General features: G+C 43.5%; 1 protein-coding gene across 1 annotated transcript; it reads left to right on the top strand.

Moving 5' to 3' along the window:
- The first annotated feature begins 253 nt into the window (after positions 1–253).
- Positions 254–9387, top strand: KLF6 (Kruppel like factor 6). The gene is made up of 4 exons (XM_030492548.1): positions 254–827; positions 3655–4228; positions 5979–6102; positions 6523–9387. The coding sequence occupies exons 1-4, from the start codon at positions 726–728 to the stop codon at positions 6572–6574; spliced, it is 852 nt and encodes a 283-aa protein (XP_030348408.1). The 5' UTR covers positions 254–725; the 3' UTR covers positions 6575–9387.
- The last annotated feature ends 2238 nt before the right edge of the window (positions 9388–11625 follow it).

The following is an 11625-nucleotide window of genomic DNA, read 5'->3' as shown; positions in this document are numbered from 1 at the left end:
CCCTGCTAAAAATAGCCTGCCGCCGGCCCCGCCAATCAGGACGGGGCGAATTTCGAATCGGGCCAATGGCAGGAGCCGTCACGGCCAGGCTCGGTCACGCCAGGAGGAGCCGCGGTGCTTGCCGCGCGGCGATTGGTCTGCTCTGACATCATTGGCACGCGGGACGCGGGGGTGCGCGGCGGAGATTGGGCAGCGGCAGGCGGGCGGGCGTCATGGGATCACGCGGGGCGGGGCCATGCTGGGGCGGGGCGGTGCGCCCGGGGCGGGGCGGTGCGCCCGGGGCGGGGCGGGGCGGCGCGGCCGGGCAGAGGCTTGGCCGGGGGAGTCTCGCGGGGGGTTCCACTCGCTGCCGGCGCCGTGTTTGCAAATATTGTGGTGCGCGGAGGAGCGGAGCGGAACGAGAGCGGAACATCCGCCGTCGGCCGCGCAAGACGGGGAGAGCCGCCGCGCTGGGAGCCGAACTGCCGCGCCGTGCGATTAAACTTTGCATGAAACTTTGGGTCTTTTTTAAGCTCCTCACGGAATTAATATATACCTACATATATATCTATACACACGCCGCTGTTACTATTATTTTTCTTCTCGGAGGAAGGGGGGGGGCTCGGAAGCCCGAGAGCAGAGGTTTGACACCCCCCCGCACGCACCCCTCAGCCCCTGCGCACCCAGGAGGCGTCCGCGTAGTGCTTTTGGTAACCAGCACTGACTTTGTTGTTGCAACTTGAGACATGGATGTGCTCCCCATGTGCAGCATCTTCCAGGAACTCCAGATTGTGCACGACACGGGTTACTTCTCGGCCTTGCCGTCCCTGGAGGAGTATTGGCAACAGGTAAACGAGGGTGGTGGTGGCGTCGGGTTGGGGTTTTTAAGCGGTGTTAAAGGATGAGCGGATTTAAAATAAAAAGGAGGGGAAAAAAAAAATAATACAAAAGACCAAGTGTCAGCCGCGAGTTTGGGGAGGATTAAGCGCGGATGCGAGGGGATGTTTTGGAGCAGGTGTTTCTGTTTGGAATAAAACGGGGCTGTGGGGAGAGTGCCGAGGTGGATGTCAAGAGCTGCGCAGCTCCAGCCGCTCCGCTCTCGCAGCCGGCCCGGGCCGATCCCGGCGCTCCGCTCCCGCCGGCTCCAGCCACACCGAGTCCTGGCAAAAGTTATGTGCTTGTACCAGGTCCAGGCTGCACAGCTGGGTCTTGTCACCCGAGATCCCGGCCTCGGCCGAGCGCTGCTCTTCGCCCGTTGCCGTGGTGAGATTTATTTTGTTTTTTCTTTTTATTGTTATATTTATTTTCTTATTTTTCCTGGCGATGATGGGTAAGAAGCCCCGCTGTAGTGCATATACATATATGCACACGTAGCTCTGTGTGTGGATGTATAATCCGTACTCGTGTGTGTGTACCGTAGCCGTTCCCAGCGCAGGGAGCGTTGCGGAGCCCGTGAGCTGTCAGTCATATGACAGCGAGCCCCTAGCGCTAATTGCCTCGCTCGGGAAGGAGGAAGAACGGAGGCTCCTTCCCTTTAATGGACATATTTTGTTGCCTTTTTATCCCCCTTTTTTATTTATTTATTTTTTCTCTTTTGCCCCCTTTTCCCCCGCTCCGGAGCCTGCCCAAGCAGCGGGCTGGCAGGAGCGGTGGTGGCCGCTGACATTCCGGGGCTCAGCTCCCTGGCTGGGAGCTGCTCAGCCCGGCGACCGGACCAAGTACCTGCTAGCTTGGACGAAGGAGCCTCTCGGAGAAGGTTGAAATGCAAAGTGTTACAGCCCTCACATGCACACTAATTGTATGCAATGCCTTTTTTTTTTTCTTTTTCCTTCCCATTCTCCTTCCCTTCCCCCTTTCCCTTTTCAGAGAGGCAGCTTCACTGTACGTGATTGAAATGGAGCTAAGTAGTTTCCTTCAGGCATTTGGGCTCCTGGCGAGGGGCCAGCCCTCATTCCCAGTAGCCTTCAGAGGCATTTAAACTCGAAGAGAGCTTCACTACGGTCCCCATTACTAATCTACCTAATGAGGAATTTAAATTAGCCGGGAATATGAAAGTTTAACAAGATCTTAATAAATGCTTTTCTACCTGTTTTCATGGGAAGTCAATACACTATTGTGTTGTCCCTGACGAAACCTTTTTTGTTTTTAACATGCATCACGAGCCAGTTACCTAATTATAGACAAATACATAAATATTGTGTGCAGTGGTGGATTTAGTGTGGAGGTTGATTCATTGTTTTTGTTTGGTTGTTTGGGGTTTTTTTCCTATTTTTGCCCCACTCTAGCCTGGCCAGAACATGTGACCCAGTTTACTTTGAGCGGTGCTGGGGGAAAAAAGAGGCAGCTCCCATGGCGGTTCAGCTCTTGGACAGATGCGAAGGGGCTGCGAAGGGAATGTGTGGCATTTGGGATCAGGTTTTGCTACCGGGCTTGGAAGAGATGATCTTGCTAAAATAAGTAGAGTTTAGTATGGAAACTTGGTGTGTCCATTTTCTGTGTAAAGCTTCCATATGGATCATTTCCTATAGTGGAAAGAATAATCCCAAAACATCAGCTTGTTGCCATAACAGTTCATACTGTGGTTTTTTTTTTGTTCTCTGAAGATGGCCAGAAAGTCAGCAGGGTGAATTGAAATTGAAAACCGTAGCTTCATCCATTTAGGGTTGTTTTGTGTTTTGTTTTGTTTCGTTTCATGGAGTAGAGGGGAATGTGGTTGGGGGGGGGTGGGGAAGTTGTCCATGTACTGTTGCATGTATATTTGAACAGAGTACTTTCTTGGCAGATGGTCAGGGTTTTAAAAGGAAGTCTCCTTTGGCATTACGTGAAAGAAAGAGAGAGATGACTCATACAGTGCACGCTTGGCCAGTAGATAAAGTTCTTGTTCATTGTGGGACTCCCAGCAGGACCTCAGAGTAATTTTCCATTTTGCATCCTATAGAATAGGACATTTCTCTTCTGGAACTTTTTTCTCCCCTCTCTGTTGTCGAAGTTCCCCATGTTCCTGTGAACACGCATGGGAGCAGTTTGAGTTATGTGGCGTGCATGCCAGTGCGCTTGGAAATGACATTCTTTGAAAGTCGAGTGTGCTACATTCTCATGCACAGGAAATGGGAGGATGTCTGCTGCTTCATTGATGTCCCCAGAAGACGGGCCGGCAGCTCTGCAGCCATGCTGAAATGTGGCTTTGTTTTCTGACACAGCGTTTGAGTTTTAGCTGCCTGTCAGAGCACATTGTGTTCACTTGGGTCCTTTCAGCCTCATGTTTGTGTGAGATACAAAACAACTCGAAATTAGATGAGGCGCAAGAGCAAAGTGTAATTATTTGTTGTGGTTCTCTCTGGTCCTTTTCAATGTCAGCTTACTGAAAACACAGATTTTATGATGAGAGTGACGATAATTTGACTGACTCATTAGAATGCTATTTTGGAAACCAAAGCTGACTTGCACCTTCAGCTGTGTGTTTGAACTCCTGCCCAGGTCTCAAAAACAGATTTCTTTTCATCGTTAACAGTCACCTAGTTATGGCTGGAGGAGCCTTTAATTTGTTTTGAACCTAGAAACCTCAAATCGAACATACTGCGTTCCTGCACGCTTTTTGAAGTGTAAAATACAATTGAGTTTATTTTTAAGCAAGGTTGTAACTTTCATCTTTTTAATTCCTTCTCTTTCACCTAGACATGTTTGGAGCTGGAACGTTATCTTCAAAGTGAACCCTGTTACGTTTCTGCATCTGAGATCAAATTTGATAGCCAAGAGGATCTCTGGACCAAAATTATTCTGGCACGTGAGAAAAAGGAGGAATCTGAACTGAAGAACACTTGTCCCCCAAAGGAGGACAATCTTACTAGTCAGAACTTAGAGACCAACAGTTTAAATTCTGACGTGAGCAGCGAATCTTCAGACAGCTCTGAGGAGCTCTCGCCCACAACAAAGTTTACCTCTGACCCTATAAGCGATGTTTTAGCCAGTTCAGGAAATTTGAGTTCATCTGTCACTTCCACTCCCCCTTCGTCTCCTGAGCTGAGCAAGGAGCCTTCTTCCCAGATATGGAATTGTACGCCGGGTGAGTTGCATTCACCGGGGAAAATTCGTACCGGTACCGCTGGAAAGACTGCAGAAAAAGGTACACCCGCCAATGGTGACACCTCGCCAGATGGCAGAAGGCGTGTTCACAGGTGTCATTTTAACGGTTGCAGGAAAGTTTACACCAAAAGTTCACATCTGAAAGCACATCAGCGCACTCATACAGGTTAGTAACCATATGCTTATTAAGAGTTGGCAAGTGCTGTAGGGAATACCCCTGATGGTGATGGTGTCACAGCGTTACACAATCACTGGGTGGGAGCCCAGGTTTGGAGAGATGATATAATAGTAATAGAGGCTTACCAGCATGGACATCACTTCCTCATTCTTTCCATAAGTGAGCTGAAGCCAAAATGGTTGGTGGTAGATTAGTCCGCTGTTGTAGCAAATGGGAGCCACTCATCTAAATAGGCAATAGTCGGGAAGCTGCAGTGGCATGCAGTCTTCGGGAGCAAAGGTCTGGCCAAAGTAGATGCTAAACCTTTCTTGACGTTTATTTCTAAAGCAAAAGAGAGCTGAGACTTTCTTGCAAAAAAAGGAACGTCATATCTGAAAATCGGTCAGATCACTAAATCCCTGTTTTCATGGTTCGGTCTGCATTGATGTCTGTTCAATCAGACATCCCAAGGCCTTGATTATATAAAATATAGCTATAGTTGTAAATCATTTAATGGTTTTGTGTGCCATTGTTACTGGCCAAAATCTTGGAAAACCACGGTAGTCCTTCTAACATATTTGGGCTTGCAAATGTATGATCTACTGTATAATTTCATCCCAAAATACTGAGCAACAGCATTATATTGTTATGGAACCTGAACTAAAATGAGCAATCCTGTGTGTTACTGGGAAAGAAAGTGAGGAGGATAAGACACTTCAGGGCTTTTATAAATATTTTATGGTTGAAGTAGCGTGCTGATTTGCTTGCTTGAGCATTATTATTTGACATGGCTTTATGACAGCAGTTAAATATGTGGAACTGGTGGAGCTGTGCCTTGGCTCAGTAGCCATCACTTAACATGAGGAATTGGCCTGGCATTCTTGGTGTACCAATCCAAAGACCTATACGTTGTGGGTTTTTTTTCCCCCAATATGTAGAAGGAGAATTCAAGGAAAAGATCCTGTTTTGACTCATAAGCTCAGCATTTTGTGGCTTTTATGGGAAGTCTGAGCTAGCTCGGATGTTCCCATTGTCATGCAGAAGTCAGATAAAATAAGATTATTTCAGGAGGAAAGAACAACTTCCACTGAAACTGTGGTGGTTCAGCAGACATAAATAGCTGCCGGCCTCAGAAGTGTTGCAGAACTGTTGTCCTGGTGCTGTCTGGCTGAGAACGTTCCTGTGAATGGAAGTGGTGTTTGTGAATGCTGAAATAGCAGTGTTCAAAGTGGTATGCAGGCTTTTCCAAGAATATGTGGCTCAGCAGAAAGGAGGTTGCATGTTATGCAGATGAGTGAGTGACAAAGGGCTTTGATGCAATACAGTAGCATAATTGCATTTTGGAGCCTAGCTGTGCTCTCTTTAATCACCTTTATGAGGTGAATGATACCTGTTTGGGAGTAAGCCTGCCATTATGGGTGAACAGGAATGGTAGAAGGTTGGATTTCTTTGTTTTCTGTGAGCCTGTTTAATCACTTTTTCTTTCTTTTTTTCTTTTTTTCTTTTTTCTTTTTTTTTTTTTGTTTTTTAGTAAGAATGAGATTATTTGATGTGCTGTTGCAGCAAAATAGTTAAGTAGGAATCATGTGGGTGAATTTTGTAAGCCTTCTTTGACTGCATGTTCTAAAGCATTTGGATAGTTTAAATAAAATTGGCTGTCTTTGGGGGGTGGAGGAGGTTTACATAGAAAATGAATGGGATAGCACCTATCTTTCTTTGAATGAAGTCATGACTAACGTGTAATCTGCTTTCTTTGTAGGGGAAAAGCCTTACAGATGTTCATGGGAAGGGTGTGAGTGGCGTTTCGCAAGAAGTGATGAATTAACCAGACACTTCAGAAAGCACACTGGTGCCAAGCCTTTTAAATGTAGTCACTGTGACAGGTATGTTACTGAAGCGCACCTTTTTAAATAGTTATTTTTGATGCTTGTTGGAAAGCGAGTCTAGGCTGCTTTTCACTTGTGAAGGAATCATTTGGGAATGCAACTGTGTCTGGTATTTTTAAGGGATTATTTTATGTTTAGACTGGGAAAAAAACTCCCGTTTTACCAGTCATTGGGATGTGGTTTGTAGCCTGATGCTTCCCATGAGTTTTGGCAAGTCCCTAGTGTTACCACTCATCTGCAGAGCTCCTGGGTGCCCGCAGACACCTTGAGCGCTCCTGTGTATCCAGGGAATGCCAAATCCCTCTTCCACCAGCCGTGTTTCTGAATAGCAGGGCAATGGGGGGTGCCTCAGCCACGCGTAGTGTTGTGCATGCCAGCAGCCATGGGCTAATGTGAAACCTGGCTCTTGCTTTGCAGGTGTTTTTCCAGGTCTGACCACCTGGCCCTTCACATGAAGAGACACCTCTGAATGGGTCAAGAGGTGAATCCTGCAGGCTAAGAGGCGTCAAGGTTGAAAAGCCTTGAACGAAGGGATGCGTGTTCCAGCCAAAGCATGCCATTTTGCACCCTACCCAGTTGCCTCCAGGACCTCACTTCCTTGAAGGTCTTTTGAGGGCTAATAAGTCATGTAAGAAACGGCATAGCAACCGCGGTGCGTGATGTTTGGGGTTTCCTGGACTCATACACTGGTATCTAACCTTCTGAGTGGCTCCTAAGCCTTTGCCGTGAGCATGTGCACTGAGAATGTTAATGATTGGGCGACTGTATGCGATGAGGATCTCTTGATGACTGTATGCTGAGGCACATTTTTTTTCTTGTGGTTGTTTTATAACTGTAAGAGAAAAAAAATAGTCTGAATGTCTTGTATGTGAGGAATATCTTGTGAGATGGGACGACCACCAATCATTTCCAAGGGGTGGGGGGAGGGGTGCCTGCACCTTTTTAGAGGGGAAATGGAGAGGGGAAAGGGGGGGGGGAATAAAAAGAGTCAGGATGCCAGAATGGAGATGGGGGACCTCCCTGTTCCTGTGTGAGAGGAGCTTTAGGTGTCTGGTGCAGCTATTAAACGTGCAATGTGTCAAGTAGCTTGTTTTACTTGCTACAGAGCTCATTTGTAATCCATTGTATAAGCTGTGTATTTACAAATGTAACACAACTATAACTTTTCATTATAATACCAAGGTTATTGCATGGTTCTGGGGAACTATATGCTTTTCCATTCTTTAATCAGGACTGCAGTTTTGATTCCAGTTAAGAGCAGCTAAAATACAATTGGTCTAATGTTACATAATGTATGGAACATGAATAATTTTTTCTGTTGGGTGGATAAAACCACTATTGGTTAGAAACTGATTTTTCTCATGCAGCTAATTTTTCTCTTATTTATGCCTTGAGGACTAACTTCTGGTTTTCTAGCTGTTAATGCACTGTTGACCTTAATAATGGTGCCTTATGCAAGTGACCTTCTCTTGCAGGGGGTCTTATACAGGGGTATGGGTGATGCATGCTTTATTAAGGCTCTCTTTTCACCTGGCATTGTACTGTATCAAATGTATAATATGAGGGGAGAAAAAAGGTTACTTCCAGGGTCCTCCTTCACAAAGACAAATATAGAGAAAAGTCATTCATGTCAATACAGTATTTGTTTAACTTAGACAATTTGACTGTGTTACAGTATAATGCATATGCCAATTGAATACCTGACCAGTTCTGCCACCTTGAGACTTTTTTTATATTGACCTTGCACAACAACTGTGTATATACACACCCCAACTGTACTTAATATGTCAAGTTTTCATACATATTGAAGATACAGAAGTATTAAAAGATGTATTTGCTTAAAAGGCACAAGTTTCACATCTATATATCTAGCTATCTGTTGGTCATACAGAAAGAAACTATATTACTTTTTTTTTTAAAAAAGTGGGCAGAAAAATAATTGTGTATGTATATTTGTGTGTACAGTCTGTGTATGTGTGTATATATATAGATAATATATAAATATTTTTTTTAAGAGGAAAAAAATAGTACACATAGCTAGAAAATGCCACAGCCCATCAAAATATTCCCTCTACCCCCCGCAATACGGTCATTAAGGAGACAAAGAAGTGAAAGATACAGTTAATTAAAATCTAGCATTTTTAAAGGCTTTACCTTTAGCTTAATCGTATGCTAAAGGCTTTGTTGGCATTCAGTCCTTCTCAGACTGCTGACTGTGTTTTGTAGTTATTAGGTTGTCTGGAATAGCGTATCTGTGGCCATTTAAGAATGATGTGAACCGAATATTGGCATGCTAAAAGAATATTAGCTGTGTGCAGATGAAGTACACTTGGGTTTTGGCCTTCCAGCTTACTGGAGGAGCTGTGAGTGAGCTAGTCGTTGTGGTGGTTGAGCTCTAATTTTACATAGTTCAGCTAAAATAAAGACTCTTTTTTCATAGAGTAGAAATAGTCTGTCCAAAAGCAGTATTTTCTTTTTTTTAAACCAGCTCACTACAGTTGATGCAATGAAACATGTGACCTGTTTCTTTTTCTATTTATTATTGGTCTTGCTTACTATGCTAATATTTTGGTATATCTTCCTGGAAATGTATGTAGATAAGTGGTTTGAAAAAAAAAGTATATGCAAGTGATCTGGTTCTAAGGAACACACAGGCTTAAATCATTCTCATTTCATTTTTTGGTTTAAATTGCCTGAAAATGCACTTTTTTTTTTTTCTTCCCCAAACCAAACAAAATTTTCCAGAAAATGGATTTCTATTTAGGGTTGGGTTTTGTTGTTTTTTAACTCCTTGTTTGCATTGTCCTTGGCTTAGCCGTAATTCTTATAAACAAGAAAGTAAATAAAAGCAAAAACAAACAAACAAAACCAACCCCAAACAACAACAACAAAAGAAATTAAACTTGCACTGGCTTGTCTCAATTGTGAAATACCATCAGAGTTGTGTGGATGGGGTGGGGCTGTGTGCCATATGTCAAATGCCTGTAATTTTCTTAATAAGCAAGTACATTTTGTTCAGGTGATAACTGAGCCTCAATCAAGCTGAAAAATAAAAAAAAAAATAAAACATTTTTGCTTGAAATTTAAGAAGAAAATGTTTCTATTAGTGAAATTTCTTTTTTTGTTTTTGAAGCACCCTGTTATCTAAAGAATCTCTTTGTAAGATTTTTGTAAAAATTTTGTTTTACAAGATTTTATTTGAAATTGTTTTTTGCAAGATTGTTATATTTCTGTATGAATGTATTTTTTATTGGAATAACATAAAAAGAAATTCTTATCAGCATCACATGTCTGGTTTCATCTTTCTCCCCTCTGAAGTCCTACACATCAAATGGTGTAGAGTATTATGTCGACACTTTGCCTTGAGTCACCTGGTTGCAGGGACAAACACCTTTGGATCAGGTTGTTTTGTGGAAGACAAGCCCTGATGAGAAAATAATATTGGCAGTAGAAACTAAAAGTTCTTCCGTATCTGAAAACCTGTTGTTGACTCAGCTTTTGCCTCAGCAGAATAAATAGTTAACATGATTGTTACTGTGAGACTGCACCTTTATTCCAAATAATTTGTTCTGGAGAGGTGAATGCATGCAGGACAAGTTCTGCATGTGGGAGAGTCAGTGGGCATTTAAAGTAAAGGAAAAAAGAGAAAGGCAATGGCTGGGCTGGAGCCACCTGTCCTTAACTTCTACTGCAGAATGTGGGCTGTTCAACTGCCCAGTTGTTGGGGAAGCAAGCCTGAAACCTTGAAGGCTCAGTCGTGGGAAGGAATGCAGGGAAGGAACCGTGTGAGATCTGCCTGGCTCAGAGACAGAGATCTGAGTCAGCTGTAGGGCTGACCTGACCCACATGCTGGTGGTGACCTTCAACCAGACAAACACAAGCCTCTGTGAACTGCATTTTTTCAGACCACTGCCTCTTCAAAGTGTGCCTGGCGTGTATGCTGGCTTGGGACACATGCAGAACTTGTTTCATGTTGCCTTGTGGCTTCTGCTTCACTAATGCTGGCATTAAAAGTCCCTTAAGCATTGGGTAAAACTACTGGCATAAAAGGAAAAGTTACATGCTGAGAAACTGACTTTTACCATGTGAATTCGGTTCACAGTAATTGAAGGTTTCATAGGTTTAGATTAGAAATGGCCTAAAAATGATGCAGAAAAGAACTGAATCAATAAATACAGATTAAGGCCAAAGTAGCATGGAGGAGAGACCCTTGCCCTTATGCTCAGTTAGACCTGCAGCTGGCTAGTGAGTAGACAGTGAGCCTCCCTATAGGCAAGGAAGAAATGGCAACTTAAGCAAATTGTGATCTGCAACGAGAGGGATATATTAAATTTTACCACTGGTACAGTATCTCACACAGTGAAACATAGATGTGTTCTGGGAAACTTAGTTACAGATGCAATAGAAATAGAGAAGGCTACCAGGGTTTAGGGATTGTGACATTTTGCCTCCTCATCTGTATATAACGTAGAAATGGAAATATTTTTAAAGAACTGAGTTTGCCCTTGGTGATTCTCCACCCAAAATGTTCAATGGGTGTATAATACAGAACAAGGATTGGAAAATTTTTGCCTGTTTATTGGGTGTGTGTCATCTAGGGCTGTGTCTTACCATACCTTCTAAAAGAAAAAAGGAAAAGGCCTGATAACTCCATTATTAGGGATGTAATTGAGATCCCACCCTCTTTCATTTCTCAGAGAGACTCTAGTGAAAAAACAGCAGTGTTCAGGAAAAAAAAGGCTAGTGACGGAGCTATTGGGCAACAAGGAAACTGCAAAGCAGAGAGCAATAGCCATTTAAGGGGTAGTGCATTTCAACATGCACATCCACTGCAGGCTTGCTTAATTCCAGATTTTGAAATGCTGAGCAGATGGGAAGGGATGTGAATTTGAGGGTGAAGAAGTCGGGTGGCTTAGGTATGGACCTGGATTGGTAGCCTCAGCAAGTTCCAACAGCTTCAACTGACGTTAACAAGGTGAAAGTGAGGACAGAGCCTGTGAGCCATCACATTAGCTTCTTACTGCAAAGGTTAGATGTGGCATGTTTGTGCACTAAGGCACACACATGTGCATGCATGGGTCAGAATGAGACACTTAAAATCCTCAATCAGAACTTGCTTGGGTATGGGGTTGGTTTTTTTTTTCCCTCTTAGGTGTGAAAAATCCTGGCTTAAAAGTGGTGGGTGCAAGTAGGGCACATCACAGTCTACCAACTTATTTGAACAACTGTGTATTATAAATACAGCACGACTTTGAAGTTCACAATAGACAAGTGATTGTCATTTTTTTAATTGATGTTCATATTGTTTAGAAGTTGCTGTCTCTCTCACCTTTAAACCATATTATGATCTGTTGCAAACGGAATCTGGAATTGTTGTGCCTGTTAAAGCATGTTGAAGACAAGCTATATTTTATTCTTTCTGCTTAAGGAGTCATTCATGGTACCTCTGTCTTTCTGTCCATCTTTTACCTCTTCCATTCTTCTCAACTACTTGAGCATTCGCTCTGTAATTGCACTGAA

Source organism: Strigops habroptila, chromosome 1, assembly GCF_004027225.2.
Source record: "Strigops habroptila isolate Jane chromosome 1, bStrHab1.2.pri, whole genome shotgun sequence".
NCBI classification, from domain to species: domain Eukaryota; kingdom Metazoa; phylum Chordata; class Aves; order Psittaciformes; family Psittacidae; genus Strigops; species Strigops habroptila.
The sequence above is the reverse complement of the archived record's forward strand: the minus strand, read 5'-3'. Positions and strand labels throughout refer to the sequence as shown.